At 43.7% G+C, this 16,280-nt stretch overlaps 1 protein-coding gene across 5 annotated transcripts in view; it reads right to left on the bottom strand.

The window, feature by feature from the left end:
- Window positions 1-10,628: 10,628 nt before the first annotated feature.
- Window positions 10,629-16,280, bottom strand: part of Mb21d2 (Mab-21 domain containing 2) — a 98,872-nt gene continuing 93,220 nt past the window's right edge. For 4 of the 5 annotated variants that reach the window (XM_085832498.1, XM_085832496.1, XM_029470503.2 and 1 more), the window contains one exon: window positions 10,629-13,484. In XM_085832498.1, coding sequence (XP_085688624.1) covers window positions 12,220-13,482 — 1,263 coding nt within the window. In that variant the 5' untranslated portion in view covers window positions 13,483-13,484 and the 3' untranslated portion in view covers window positions 10,629-12,219. The remainder of the gene's footprint in view (window positions 13,485-16,280) is intronic. The other variant, XM_029470502.2, reaches the window with a different exon arrangement.

Below are 16,280 nucleotides of genomic sequence, written 5' to 3' on the forward strand. Positions count from 1 at the left end.
AGGATCCAACATTGATGGTGTCATAGAAGTCAAAGATCTCAAACCAGACCAATGACTCATTGCAATGAACATTTGCAAGTGAATGTGTGTGGACAGAGGGATATACTATGGACACACTGTGACATACTACAGCCTCCACGATGAGATGTTTTCTATGCTTTCTGTTTTTTTGTTTTTGTTTGTTCATATGCTCTTTATTTTGTGAGGGGGGAGGTTGCAAGGTTGAAGGATGTATAAGAGGGGATGGGGACATGAGCAGAAATGGAGTGAATGATGTAAAAACTCACAAGGAATCAATTTTTAGAAAAGACCCACATGCTTTTTAAAACTAGGTATGTTATAAATATTTAAGTAAATAATTAAGTATTGCAATATTAGCATACCCCTCATTCTCTAATATATTTGTTTGACATTTGCATTCTAGAATTCTAGGGACCTCCTCCTACCTGCTAGGCAAGAGCTCTACCACTGAAGCTTATCAAAGTTCTCTTTTTACTTCTTATTTGGAAACAAGTTACACACTAAATAACCTAGGCTGTCTGAAAAAAAAATTGATCCTCCTGCTTCAGCCTCTGGAACAACTGGGACTGTAGGCCAGCACCACCTGTCCTGGCTAGAATGAATACCGTTGCAGATCATCTCATTGTATGCATATTTTTTTCACAAACTAATTTGTTTATTTTGTTTGTTTTTGTTTTGTTTGTTTGTTTGTTTGTTTGTTTGAGACAGGGTTTCTCTATATTGTCCTGGCTGTCCTGGAACACACCCTGTAGACCAGGCTGGCCTTGAACTCAGAAATCCACCTGCCTTTGCCTCCCAAGTGCTGGGATCAAAGGCGTGCGCCACCACCACCTGGCACAAACTAATTTAATAAGGGTCTAAACTCATCTTTAGCCCACCACCCACTAGAGGTAGTGGAAAAGAAGGGTTATTAGGATATAGGGGGAAGGGAACCTCTTTGGAAACATCCTTTGGGGTGATTCCAATCTTCCTTGTTCTCAGTCCAGTCTACTAGGAAACACCAAACACGAATCAGCAGCTGCAATTCAGCCCACTCGGCAGACACCACACAAGAATCAGCAAGGGCAGCTCAATCTAGGAGAAACCAGAGGCTTGCCAATTGGCTTGAAGAAGCAGCAAAAAGCCACAGGAATCTCGAGAAGTTCTTTGCTGAGTTTCTCTCTATGACATCACCACAAGAGAAGCTCAGCAACGCAATGAAGTGAAACGCAATGCAAAGCAAAGCAATGTATGTCCCCAGCAAAGACTAGCAAGGCAGAGCAAAGAGAACCAATGTTCGAGCTCCCATGTCTATAGGTCATATTTATATTCTTTCTAACCATGATGTGTCCTTTCACATGTTTGCTATACAGAACACTCTTTTAACTTTGCCTGCCTTAACAAACTATTCTTTCACCTGTCTGCCCCAGCAAAACACCATTATAACCTGAGTCTCCAAAGAAACCATAAGTTTCCACTTTAATCTCACTGCATGCCTTTTAATGATTATTGAAAGTAATGTGGCTTTTTTTCCCCAAAAAGTTCCTATAGGAACATCTCATATCTCAGGCAAATAAATGTAATGTTGAGGTTTGGTCTGTTGTTATGTATTGTAATGCTAAGTGTGGGACCTCAAGACCTTTTTGCCCCAGAGATGAGAGAGTCTTCACGTAGACCCAAATGATGCTATGGGACCTTGCCCCCAAGTTATTTCTGATTGGTTAATAAAGATGCCTACAGCCTAGAGCTGGGCAGAATAGAGATAGGCAGGGCTTGGTGTTCTCAGCCTTGAGGTCCAAGGAGAGTATGAGGGAGAAAGAAGAAGGTGAGACAGGAGAAGCCACCATGGAGTAAGAATATTAAAATAATGGCCATGTGGGTTGGCTAATTGGAGTTAAGAGCAGCACAGGTGAAACATGGCAAATTATATAATGGGATCACTGGCTGGGAAATAAGCATAATAGCATAGAAGATAGCTCGTGTGCTGGTTAAAGCTTATTATAAAAATAAAGGTTGTATGTGTGTGTCTTTTATCCAGGAACTAAATGGTCAAAGGTGGGGTAGAAACCCAGGATTGAGATTAAATATTTTCAACAACAATGCAGCACTTCACTGAGTCAAAGGACACCAGCAGCACACTGTTGGGAACTCTATCCCCAAGGACTGAAAGGAAGACACTGCAAACATCCATGGGCAAAACTGGCCTAGAGAGCAAAGAGACAGATGAGTTACATGGCTAGACAGTTACATGGGTGCTTTCAGTCATCAAGGAGTTTGAAAACAAACACAGGACAAAGGTTCTTCTTGGATTGAAATAAGCTGGTGCTACGCTACTTTTTATGTACATGTACATGTGGCTGAAGATGACTGTGTGGCCATCTATTCCCTAGGGCTGATTTCTTCCCCCCCTCACTCCAACAGAATAAATGTCCCAAGAGGCCCCAATCCCTATCCAGTTTTATGGGAAGTTCATTCAAGGCTGGAAGAAGCTATATGGATGAACTAGATAGGTAGTTCTTTTTTAATCACTGCCTTCCAAGACATTATGCTCAGAGAATCACTTAAGCCAGTAGCCAGCTTTCCTAATGCTGTGCCCTTTTAATACAGTTCCTCATGGTGTGGTGCCCCCCCAACCATAAAATTATTTTTCTTGCTACTTCATAACTGTAATTTTGCTACTAGTATGAATTGTAACGTAAATATCTGGTATCCAACCCCTATGAAAGGGTCATGCCGCAGCCCTCCCCGTCAGGGATTGAAACCAATAGGTTAAGAATCACTGATTAAGCAAGGGAAATTCTGAAAGTCTCTTCAGCATCCACTTGCCCTGCCAGACAGGTGATGGTTGATGGTGCGGGCTGCTGCATAAGAGCATTTGGAACTAGGAGTACAGAGAGTGTGAAAACAGTCTGTACATCCATTTAAAACCCCAGCACCTGCAGTTTGCTTACACAAACCTCAGAGAGCTTGCCAAGATACGTTTTGGCGGGATAATGGAAATGCTTAGAAGAGAATTTTTTTTCTAAGAAGTTGTGGGAAACGGGGTTGGGTAGGGATGGTTGGGCGTGTGTGAAGGAATCAAAAAGTTGAAACCTGAAAGTTTGGGATTTATCAAAAGATTGCAGGTTGTTAGAGTGAGAGACAGGAAATGTACAGACCTGAGAGGGGCTTCGTAGTTCATCCAATGTCCAGTGTACCTGTTACCTAAAAATACTATAATGATTGTGACTGGGCATAGACATTTAAAAGGATTCTAGTCAGTTCGAGAATGGCAAACATGGCCCTGGCAGGCCTTGCCCTTCTCCCCTATACCCTCTGTCTTGCTAAAAAAAAAAAACACCAAAAAAAAAAAAAACACCAAAAAAAAAACCAAACAAACAAAAAAACAACAACAAACAAACAAACAGCAACAACAAAAACATTAGATTACATTCCTGATGATAGCTACCAAGGTGAATTCTCTTATTAGACATTTCCTTCTCCTGAGGCTGACTACCAAGATCCAGCTATTAAAGTATTGAAGACCAGCAATCAAAAACTCCCTTTGGCTCACTTAATTAACATGATCAATTAAGATTAAACACCATATCCTAGCCTGAGGTTTCCTCTTTACTTTATACCCTGCCATTTGCCTGTAGATGGGCTATGTCTGCCTCCTCTTCATCCAGAAGCGATCCTCTGTGCCTCCCTCCCCCTTCCCTTGTCCTCTGTCTTTGTCTTCTATTGCTTGCCCTTTGTCCCTCTAGGGCAAATACATTTCCTATGTTCTGAAAACTTAGTCTTGGAGGTCCTGAGGCAATTAGGGAAATAAGAGGCAATTGGGACCAGAGTTCGGTCAGGCTAAGACTTTCTTTTCAAGATGCAGAAGCCATTCTCAGACTTGCCTCTTTCTATTTCCTCCGCTGTTCTTGGTAGGTTTCCTCCCGAAGCCATTAGCATAGAGGAGAAGGTCAGAATGTGAATCTGACCCAGAGAAAGGATTGTCCAGGCTGGACTCACGCTGTGATTCTGTCAGAGTCACGGGGTTTTGATGGGAGACATTGTCCCCAGAGGTTTCCATCACAAGGTGAACACATGCGAGATAAAGAACAAATTTAAGTAAATTATAGACACAATCTAGTCACTGTCACATGATCCCAAATGGCACTTTCTTTTTCTTTTAGAATTTCCATATAAAACTAAATAAAACTGATGCGTGAGTTAGTCAAGGTCAACGCTTTAGCTATCTTTCAATAACTCAAGAGCCACAAAACCTTGAATTTTCCAGTAAAATACTTTTGTAAGCAATAACTTTTTAAATGCCACAAACAGCTATTTGTAAAGCACAGAGATTGTCCTGTACCCGTGACAACTAGCCTGACTCTGGAGAGCTCTCAAAACCATATTCCACCATAAAATAAAGACTGGGGCAATGACTTCTCATTACTATGTCTATTACTATGCCCTATCTGAGAGATACCTACCACCTTCTTCCTTCTCAACTCACCTAGAGCCCATGCCTGCCTGAGTCTGTAAATTCTACCCATAGACTGTTATTATTTAATCTTCTCCTGTGTTCATCTTCTGTCCAGGTGAATAGTGTCCCTCTATGGCCAATAGTTATCCACTGGAGAGGGAGCTCTAGAGGTCCACAAGTCTCACAGAGCATACAATGAGCAAATAAGTCTCAGAGAAGGGAAACAATTTCCTCAAAGTCATATAGATGATGGAGGTACAAGCCATGATCCATGTAGACCAACTCATCTGCACTCTAGTGTGCCATCTTCCCTGACCTTTCCAGCTACTGAAGAAGCTCTCACCAGCTTCCCATTCTCAGGACACTGATCTGGGAAATATAATAAATATTTTGGAAGTATCTGCCCATCACATAGCAAGGATCTGATGCATTCGATTTTATTTTACATAGTGAAATGGGAAGTAAAATGTGTCCCTTAAGCAAGAATGTTCATGTAACAGGTATTTGCTTAAGTCTTCCAAGAAGAGGCTGTGTGGAGTATGAAAGAAACAAATGTCAAAAGCGAAAGTCTGTTTTTCAAGATGGCAGTAGTAACTTTAAGGTAGGTTAACTATTGCATGGATCAGGCACTTGTGCTGTCATTAAAACCATACTCCAGACTGGAGAGATGGCTCAGTGGTTAAGATCACTGACTGCTCTTCCAGAGATCCTCAGTTCAGTTCCCAGCTCATAAACATCTGTACTGCGATCCAATGCCCTCATCTGGTGTATCTGAAGACAGCCACAGTGTACTCATATACATAAAATAAACAAATTAAAGTGTACTCATATACATAAATCTTTTTTAAAGTAATTATGAAAAAATGTATCCCATGGTCTTTAATTTGGATTGGGATTCTTATCCCAATTTTTAAAGTAATAAATGTAAAAAATATAGATGTATACAGTGTCAAGATAAAGATTTTAGAGTGGGTATAGTCTCTCAATGTTTTTAATAAATGCCTGCCAGTGGTAAAGACATCCTATTTTTTTAAGCCTTAAAATTATAAATACATAATTTTAAAAATACAAGACAGTATAGTCACATGACAGGTCACTTATCAAGTTATTGGATGCCTCCCACTTCACTCAACTCTTAAATGTAACTAAGAGCCTCACTTATACCTTTTCTGCAAAAAAAACCACCTCTTCGCTTATATTTTGAAAGGAGTGATGCTTTGATGGCAGAAACCTTTTTCATTTCACTTCCTCTCTCAGTTGAAGAATTAGAGAGACCATAGGGTCATGTCCACCCACCAAAATCTTACTATACGTGGTTATTTCCCCCTCATCTTGGATCTTTCGATGATCAATTAAAGTTCTCTAGAGATCCATCTGTTCTGCTGATGAAAACTCTTGACAGTTTGCTCCAGGATTTATGTTATCTGAATGCAAGTCCCTATGAATTACATATGTAAATGTATCCTAAATAGTAAGACTAGATTCCAACCCCAGAGGCATCACGGCATGGGGGAAGCTTTAAATTTCTTTTTAGGAGGATTGTTTTTAATGATGTGTGTGTGTGTGCGTGTGTGCCTGTAGGGGTAGTTATGGCGAAGACACCTGAGGAGGCTTGCAGCCATTGGATGCCCTGGAGCTGGCATTAGGCAGTCATGAACCACCCAAAGTGGGTGGTGGGAATTCTGGTCCTCTACAGAAGTAGCACAGGCTCGTACGCTCCAAGCCATCTCCCCAGCCCCCAAATTTTGACATATCTGAGACAGACAAATGTGTTCAAGCCCTGATTCTTCTTCATACCTAACTATAAGTTTGAACAAGGTACCTAATTTGACTTGACACTGAGACTTCCTGTGTTTACAGTTTTGTGATAATTAATCGCAAATGCAAAGAATCAATCAAGAACTGGTGTGATAAGTGTCCCTGAGGTGCCTGCACTGCCCACCAGACATATTGCTGCAACTTAATGAGATTCTTAACAATAAAGTGCTGGGAGAATTGAGAGTTCAAGCTTGTAAAGAAGCAGGTTTATAGATCTAAACTCGAGATTTCTTAGGAGACTTGAGGCAATTTGAGTCAGCTAGTAAAAGCCAGTAAGGAAGAAAACTGCTCCTCCAATTCCCCTATGTTACAGACATGAACGCAAAATAAAGTCTTAAGGTTTATTTTATGTTCTCCCATTTAACCCTCTTTCCCTTAACTAAACGATGAAGTTGACAGCAAAGAAAACTAGATCTCTGAATCTTTACTAAAGCCCGAATCGCAATCCATCAATCCAAGGCAGAGAGGGGAGCAACCCATAGAACAGGTTCCCATCTCCGATGCCCCACCAGCTTTAGATGAATTATGACTTTTAAGGGTCATGCCACAGCAGGACCTTTATTGTGGGATTTATTTTTGTGTTGAGAAAGTATCTCATATAGACAAAGCCAGCCACCAACCTTCTATACAGGGAGATCTCTCTTTCTTAGTTCCCTAATAATGGGCACACGGATGGGAGACAAGGATGGCAAACAGCCAGTCAGTCATCCTTCTTTCTGGGTGACTGTTGCTATCAGGCTGTGCAGTCAGTCATATTGTGTAAACCGGTGGTTCTTCAGGCTGTGCCTTGCCCTAGGCAACTCCATTTGACAAGCAGTGTTGGCCCCATGTTAAGTGCATATCAGAGGCAGGGTGGCTTTACACCCACTGGATACATGAACAGCATCCAGTGCCATCCATGAGGCTAATAAATAATTTATTATTTATATAGAATAAAAAAGAATAATACAACTATAAACTTATCACCAAAACCTAAACTGTAGGGGCACATGAACATACTATCAGGAAAACCTAAACTGTAGGGGCACATGAACATACTATCAGGAAAACCTAAACTGTAGGGGCACATGAACATACTATCAGGAAAACCAGGCTTGGGAATTTATTGAACAAGCCAGACCAAGGAAAAGGTTCTAATTCTTTCATCTGGACCCCAGAGAACACTCAAAACCATGATGGTGAAGGTCCCAACTGACCTGTCATACAACCCCCTTCCAAGGTGTGTGCTTCAAGGGACTGACAGATCTCCCACCTGTCCCTGGCTTCAGCTCTGCTCAGTCCCCAGTGCTGATACAGCCTGCTTAGGCGGCCATTTGTCTACCCTCCAGGTCATCCAATCGGACCCAGCCCTGTCTTTCACCTTTACAACCTCCATGGGGCGCACTCCTCTACAGCTTGGCTCAAGTCTGAGGTTCAGTTCGGCTCTGGTCCTATAGCTGAATTTTAGAGCATCTACAGCAGCTGCTCACCAGAGTTAATTAGCAGATCTCGCCTACTCCTAGGAAATCTGCCTTACATCCCTATCAGCACCTGGTTTCTGCTTCTCTGTGAGCCCTTTTTGGGATTTCCTGAACTCTGCTATGTCTAACTCTTTGCAACTATACACAAACACCACACACACACACACACACACACACACACACACACACACACACCCCACACACATACCACACTCACACACGATCCCTACCCCTCCATATACACATACACACACAAACCCCTTATGCCTTGGGAGTAATAGAGGGTTCAGTGGTTAAGAGCACTTGCTGCTCTTTCCATAGAGCAGAGGGCAGACCCCAGTAGCCACCACATCAGGTGACCCTCATCTACCAGTTATCTCCAGCTCTAGGAGGACCCAATGCCTCTGATCTACATAGGTATCACCCGAATGCACAAAAACAAGCATATGCACACAATCTAAAAATATAAATCTTTTTGTAAAGCTGAATTCCTTAAAAAAAAAAAAAAAGAAGGAAATTTCCCTCAGCAGGATAGACATGTGAACCAATAAACCAACACCATGTTGTGACCAGCAACCTGAACTGCACCAAAAAGTGTCACAAAAGTCAATCTGGGGAAATCTCCAATCAGTGACATGGAAGGATCTGTCCATGTGCACAGGTGATATGGAAGTGAGTGGGAGGCTTGTGCTAGCCCCCATGGCTCCTCCTGGGTCCTCAGGCCCCCACCCAAAGCACAATTAGCCGTGTAACTCCACCACTGTCTGTTTAATGATCTGCAAAGTGACTTCAGAAATATTTTCACTTTTAAAGTGTCTCGACTCACGTGGCCCCACTAACTCTCAAACCAACTTTTACCTGCATCTGTAGACCATCCACTTCAGAAGAGAAAGGCAGAGGGCAGAGGAATATCTACTCTTGATATAAGTGAGACCTAGAACCATGAAAGAGCTAAGAGCCTGCTGAATAATAACCTGTGAATGTCTTTTTTTAAAAAATCAGACACATGTAATTTTGAAATTATAGCTCCAGCCTTAAGGCACTTTATTTTTTATTGGAAGCACAAATTATGTAAAGCAATTTTCTGGGCTGAAGACAGACTGGTAAGAACTCAATGGGATATGTATAAGGGGAAGGTATTAAGCTACATTCCATTCACTTACCCTTGACCTCAGAGCGTCTTAGGTTTGTGGCCTGGAATCCTGGAGATTAAACAATGGGTGTTAAAATTACCAACACCCAGAGGTCTTTGCACATTTCTGTATGAAATATACATACTGTGTTTTCTACTATGATGGGGTGTGGCAAATGGGGGCAGGACAATCAGAATTAATGTGCTAAAGTTTTATTATTCATGTAATGACATTTTGGCTGAAAGTAAAGCATTTAAAATACAATGTGGCTAACTGTACTTGAGATGTTGTTTCTGAGTATATTCTGGCAGTTGACCTGACCTTAGAGCAATGGCTTATGAAATATAATTGCCCACATTAACAGTATACCTGATTTGGTTTTAATATATACAATATACCAAAATGGTCTGAGTGAAATCAGCCTGTATCAGCTGTAAATACAAGGATACAAAGTTATGAATCCTTCATAGATCACAGAAAGGAAAGAGACACCCACCAACCAAAACAGCTCAACGTGGCATAAATATGGTGATCAACTAAGCTGAAGTCAAAATTAGTTAAAATACTGATGCAAGGAAGTTCAGTAAGAGGAGATGCCTCAGGCTCTGGATTCTGAGGACTCAAGCTTTCATTTCCATCTCCCACAGCGCCATCTGATGTCAACTGCCATGACTGGGTAATGGTTATCAGTACCAATATGAACCAAATCTATACCCAGGATGAGTATGCGCTTCTGTCACAGCATTCCACGGAGTATGTCCCCAGTTAGAAGAACTGCGATTGTATGGCCCTCATTGGTGACTGGAACCAAGGAAGTGTGGGTTTGTGTCCACTGGCTTTTCTGATCAGGAGCTGGGAAGCAGCTGTTTAATAAGGTCACACTCAAGTGGAAAATAATTATATACCAATAGGAAGCCAGGAGGAATGAACACAGGCTGCTCACTCTGTAGTCTGCTAAACTCAAGGTAGTGTCTGCACTTACCGACAACTACTGCATTATGAAGAAAACAATTTCAAAGCCAGCTGGGTGCGGTGGTTAGGTTGTAGCCTACCGTGTCCAGATGACCCCTCTGAGCTCAGCACAAAACAGAGGACTCCCTTTTCTTAGTGGGGCTTCTTCTTCTCTACCTGATCTAAGGAACCCGGCCTCCAAATCTTCTATCAGAGAAATGTCACATAGTCCTATGCAAATGTGAAAGTTCAACGTCTCCCCGCCCCATCAGTCAAGTACTTGGGATTCCTGGAATGCTCTCCATGCAGATGAGGCATTCCCAGTACTTTAAACTCTAGCCAATGGTTTACATTCACCCTGGAAACTCCTCCCCACTCTCCAAGCTTCATATATAGCCTTTGTCCACCCCAAATAAAGTGTGTGTGTGTATGGTCACCAGCTGTTTCACTGAAGAGCGTCTAAGAGAGAGCTGTTCCATTGAGTACCGTCTAAAGGAGCCACAACACTAAAATCATCGGAGAAGCTCGCCAACCCCAGTTCTCACTTTCAGCCGGACCAGGATCCTGCAGGCACCATCCATTCTGGACTCGACTTCATTCTCCCAGCCCAAGTGTGCATCAGCACCAGGACACCCTGAGGGAGGGAACGGGTGACACGGAACCATAGCTGGTCCCCAAATCGCATTTCACAGATACATACTTGACATCCAAGCACACTCAGCCCAGGCTGGAAAAGCTAGAGTTCCAGGCTAAAGTCACATGACTATATGGTAAAAAACAGGAGGAAAGAAGAGGGGGAGGGGCTTTGAGATGACAAAGTAATAATGACAACAGAATTCCAAGGCCAGTATGTTTCTCTTTTATTTTTGTGTTTGACTTGAGATTGTTGAGTGATTTATAAGCATTACATTAATTCCCATGCAAAACTCCAAGAGCCTGATTCCAACTGGCCAAAATCCAACCTATATGAGTCTGGACACTCAAGACCAAAACAGCCACTGTTGCTTGCTTGACTCTTCCATCAGCAGACATCATCGGTGTCATCTATGTCAGCAGGGCCGTCCACGACTCAAGCACCACGGTTTGCCTTGAGTTCACACCCAAACAGGGGCCAACACACCCTGAAGCACCCAAATCTGGCAAATAGTTCCTGTCAGATAATAGGACTCCCTTCTTCCAACAGAGCTACCTAGGTATTTCCTGGTTCCTGCTCTACAGTGACACCTGCTTTGAACAGGCATGGTTATCTTCAATCTGGGGACAATTCTGCCTGTCAGTTTCCCTCGAGATCTCAGGAGAAGTAAAGGGACTTTATAAAAGAAAAGGGGAAGAGAAGATCTCTAGACCCCCTCCCTCAAAGAAATAAATACAAAGACACCCACTTGATCAAGTATTATCTCCTATCTCCCCCAGCTTCGGATGGTCAGTGAATAGGTATAAAGCTTTAAGAACTCCCCTCAGTAAGGCAGAAACCAGAGCTATCAAAGAGGGCAAAACGGGACCCACAATGAAAGGAGGACTAGACAAAATGTAGAGACGCATCCTACTGACCGGGAGAACTGGACTAAACGAGAGGCGACAGCAGCCTTTTCCAGAGAGATGTCAATGGACGCTAAAACACACATCGAAGCTTATGACAATGGCAAAGACTTCATTAGTGCAAATAACAATTAGAATGGTGTGCTCCTTAATAGGATTTAAATAAGGCTTCAAATAATTACAAACACTAAAACTAACATTTGGAAACCTTAATTCTGTTTGGAAAGCTATCAAACCCTCCCTCCAAACCATCCAATGTTTGCTGATTCGAGAACAATTACATTCAATGAGGTTGCTCAGAAACACAATAGACATCACTCTCTCTCTCTCTTGAAGTTTCCATGTCTCGTAGAAAGGGGAAACTGTTCTGACTGCTGGTGCAAAGAAATAAACGCAGCCAGCATGCACAAGACCCGCAGGTTCTTAGGATTCTCAGTGAAAACATGGGAGAAGAACGAGGTCAAAGACAGAACATCAGCCGAAGAGATTGTGTTCAAATATGCCAGGAGGAGATGTGCTCCCCCAAACCCACCAACAAATCTACACTGGGTGTGGGACAGAAAGCAAGCAAGAGGATTCATGGGCAGTGTCGTCTATGGCTCAAGTTCTCCTTTAAAGGAAAATGAAAACCAAGAAAAATAAAAATCCACAATAACTAGAAAACAAACAGCAAAATCAGGCAGAATATGAAATAGTAATAATACTGTTTCAGAGCCCGTACCATCCTGCAGAACCTGCGTTCTTACCAAATCCAATGTTAGCTGGATATGTAAAAAACAGAACGACAGTCACAAATCACACTACACGGTACGTAAATTTTAGAACCAAGAAAGATAGGGGGAAAAAAGAGTCAACAAAACACTCAGAAAAATTTATCATCGATTCTGAAATGGGGCCTCGTGACGTCATCGGGGTTAATAAAGACCGAGATGGACTTCCCTGGATTCTCAGTCACTAGCTGCTGCAGTTTTTTTGCCAGACGATCATCAGGCTGATTGGGGTCCCCGCCATCCGACTGTGGGGAGGGGATGCTGGTGGTGCTGCCCCGACGCTGGAGCTTCAGCGTCAGCCGATTGGCCGCCTTCACGTGCTCAATGGCGGTGCGCAGGTGCTCTGCGGGATCGGAGCGAACCGAGGAGAGCTTCCGGGCGTGGAGCATGACTGTCTCCTCTGACAGATGCTCCAGCATGTTGCACTGAGGGATGAAATAATTAGGGCACATCTTGTTGACCAGGCAGTGCTGCAGGTCGTCAATGAGGCCCAGCAAAAAGTGGGCTGCATAGTCTTCTTGAGCCAAGTAGCTGGCAGGGAGTCGATCACAGGCCCAGAGCATCATGCTCCGCAGGTGATAAGGGCTGATGGCCTTGGGCCTCGACAGGAGTTTGATGATGATGGCTTTACAGGCTTGGTAGGCCTGCATTAGACTGCCTGAAATGCACTTCTTCAGTTGTACCTCGCTCCTGGCAAAAGACAGTCGCCACTCATTGTCCTTCTTGCCTTTGTAGGAGCAAGCTGGCACCAGGTAGAAGCCACTGATGACCTCTTCTTCGGTGATCTTCCCATCCCAAAAGTGGTTCTCCATGAGCCAGCTCTGAGCCACCGCGGGCCAGCCTTTGAAGGACACCACGGGGACGATGTCGTACAACATGCGGCTGCTCCCCACGCCCAGAATGATGGAGATAATGGTACCGTTCTTCTCTACCTTTTCCACCTTCGGCATCCCTCTCTGGGGTTTCTTCTGTATCTCCGAGAGGACGATGCTGATGGAGTCATAGAACCAGTCAGCCACTTTGGTGGGGGAGAAGAAGTAGTTGGTGGCACCGTTGATGTGATCGGCGATTGTGCAGCAACCTTTCCATTTACTGATTGTCCCCTCATCAAAGAGCCTGAGGCTGAGCCAGGAGTGGCACAGGGCTGAGTGGCGCATATCGAGCGTCACAGGCTGGTTACGGTCATGCAGCTTAAGGGCGGGCACCAGAAGGGTAAAGTCCATATCATAGTCAGTGCCCCGGGCATAGACATTTAATTCATCTAGGTCCAGGTCCACCACACCTTCCCGGACTCCTCCGGAGAGCAGCAGATACTCGTTGGCCACGGGAAGTTTTTGATCTAGCTTTTGCACCATTCCTAGGAACAAAAAGAGAAAACACCATTACAGGAAGCACACGGCTATGTGCGTTATTAAGGAAAGCTCTGACCTCCGAGAATAAAACACACCAGTAGGGGCTGGAGAGATGGCCCAGTGGTTAAGAGCACTGACTGCTCTTCTGGAGATCCTGAGTTCAAATACCAGCAACCACATGGTGGCTCACAACAATCTGCAATGAGATCTGATGCCCTCTTCTGGTGTGTCTGAAGACAGCTACAGTGTACTTACATATAATAAATAAATAAATCTTTAAACACACAAACACACACACACACACACACACACACACACACACACACACCAGTATAAAACCAGATCTCAGGTGCTGCACACATCCAGCTAACAATGACACTATTCTTTCTTACCAGCACCAGGGTCTGCCCTTTCCCAGGTGGAAGGGCTCTGGTAGATCATTATCGTGCAAACTATTTTCACCATAAACCAGGCCAGCTCTCCCCAAGTTGGTCCCTTGACTAACAGGCTCTCCACACACTCAGTCATTTAGTCAGAGAGCTTCCGTATGCTCCAACTCTTCCTGACCTTGTCCTGCCAAATCCTACCTGCATCTCATCCCCTCTGTGTCTCTACTGTCCCTGTTCTCTATTCTGAAGCCATCTGATGTCATCACGTGAAAAGTCAGGTCAGGACTAGGGTTTTGCCAAAGCAGTCTCCTCCTTCACCCAGCTTCTCCTCCCAGCGTGAACAGCTTCTGAACCCGAAGTCCTCAATGTGACCCCAGAGGCTTTCAAGAGACAATGTGTTCCTATCTCTAGCACATCATCTGACCTTTCTGACTGGCTCCTGCCCAGAGGTACAAAAGTTGCTGTGTGTGCAACTATGGGTGATTTAGTGGGTGATCCCTTGGACCACTGTAGACAATGCAGAGTGGAGTGCTGTGCTGGGGTTAGGAAATGATTTGGAAATGAAGTGGGCAACCACTGTTATCTCCTTTTGGGTATAAACACCTCAATTTTTTTTATATTTTTGCATCCTACTTAAGAGCAAGCTTCCCCTAAGCATACCACCTAACCCCAATCTAATCACCAACACAGTTTACATATTAACAATCTGTAACAAATTGTTACAAAGTACCTATTTGTCTGAAAAATACCATTTGAGCCCTGCTTTGGATTCTTCTAACAGCTTTCTTATAGGCAAACTTGGGTGAAAAATAGCTAAAAGTCCCCTTCTCCCTCTGCTTGATTGGAGAGGCTGTGGACACCTTTACTTGGTATAACAAACATTCCTGGGGTGGGTGGGTGGAGCTAAAAACTCCCTCTGGTAGCCACTTTTACCACCCCACAAAAAGGAACATCCCTGCCTGCCACACAGTACGTCTTCTAAGTGCCCCTTCCAAGCCTAGTTAAAATTAACTTTTCAAGGGGCCAATGTGATAAAGTGTTTGGTCAAATCCTACAATTCAGGAGTTAGGCTGACTGTGAACACTGGTTCTCTTAAACGTGCAGACCTTCATGGAAGTTCGTTTGTGACACTCTCAGAAGTTGAGAACTTAGTTGCTAAGACCATGTTCCTCCAGTGATGCCCGTACTTCCATTTGGTTGAGTCCACTAGTCTGCAGTTTTACGAAACTGAAGGCAAACGGAGCCTTCCCCAGCTCTCTCCACTCCAAGACATCCTCCTTCCAGACTTGTCCGACTTAAGTTTAATCCAAGCTGAGTTGACATTAGCTACCATGGCAGATGGATTGCCAGGGTCTGGAAGAGAACACGGAGGGAGGGGCAGGGAGTTCAATGCTCAGGTGGCTGCAGGGTTGGTTGCAACAAGTGAATCTCTGAATGGATTCCCTTTTGCCACTAGTCACATCTGAAGTCAGGGGCAGAGCACCAGAGGCCACACCAGCCCACAAGCTCCCTAATAGGAACAAAAGGACAGAAAACAGCTTTCCCAAGTATGCTCTCCCCAGAAACACTGGCTTGTCCTTGCTCCTAAGAAACGCTATAGTAGAGCCATCTTCCCATAACCCTCCATGCTAGTAGTTCTCAAAACTTCCCTAATGCTACCATCCTTTAATACAGTTCCCCACGTTGTGGTGACCCCCGACCGTAAAATTGTTTTTGTGGTTACTTCATAACTGTAACCTTGCTACTGCTATGAATCGTAATATAAATATTTTTAGAGAGAGAAGTTTGCCAAAGGGGTCGCTGCCCACAGGTTAAGAACTGCTGTTCTATGCTCATTCATGAATTTGCTTTATTGCATACTTTCTACTGTTAAAGACTTTAATATTATAGACACTGGGGCCTCAAGGCTCGGGGCTGAGCTCCACACCATTCACCCCCTACTACTTTGTGGATCTGCAGAAGATCAAGGGAAAGAACAGGGGGATGCCCATCTCCCTGAATCCTCGGGAGTAGACTTTGCCTTGCCACACTGTTTTAAGAAGTAAATCAGCTCAGAGACAGCACCTGTTGAACCTGATTGGTGGAACCAAATTAACACCATCACTACATACACAATACTGGACTGTTAATATCACACATAAGATGCAAATGTCCCATCTTCAGAGACCTCATTTAATAAATACTTGGTGGGTAAGCGTATGTGGAGAGGTTCTTTTAAAAACACACACACACACTGGAGGAAGAATTGTAAAGTTTTAATGTCTTGTAATTATAGCAACATTAGAAAAATATTCTTCGGTTAGCTATATGAATATCATCTCAGCATCTTCCTGGTTTGGGGTAAGCTATCACTTCTTTGGCTTCAGCTCTTGTGACACACACACACTTAACAAACAGCCTTCTCAAGGCAGA

The sequence above is a fragment of the Mus caroli genome, unplaced genomic scaffold, assembly GCF_978045245.1.
Source record: "Mus caroli unplaced genomic scaffold, Mus_caroli_1 scaffold_17, whole genome shotgun sequence".
NCBI classification, from domain to species: Eukaryota; Metazoa; Chordata; class Mammalia; order Rodentia; family Muridae; genus Mus; species Mus caroli.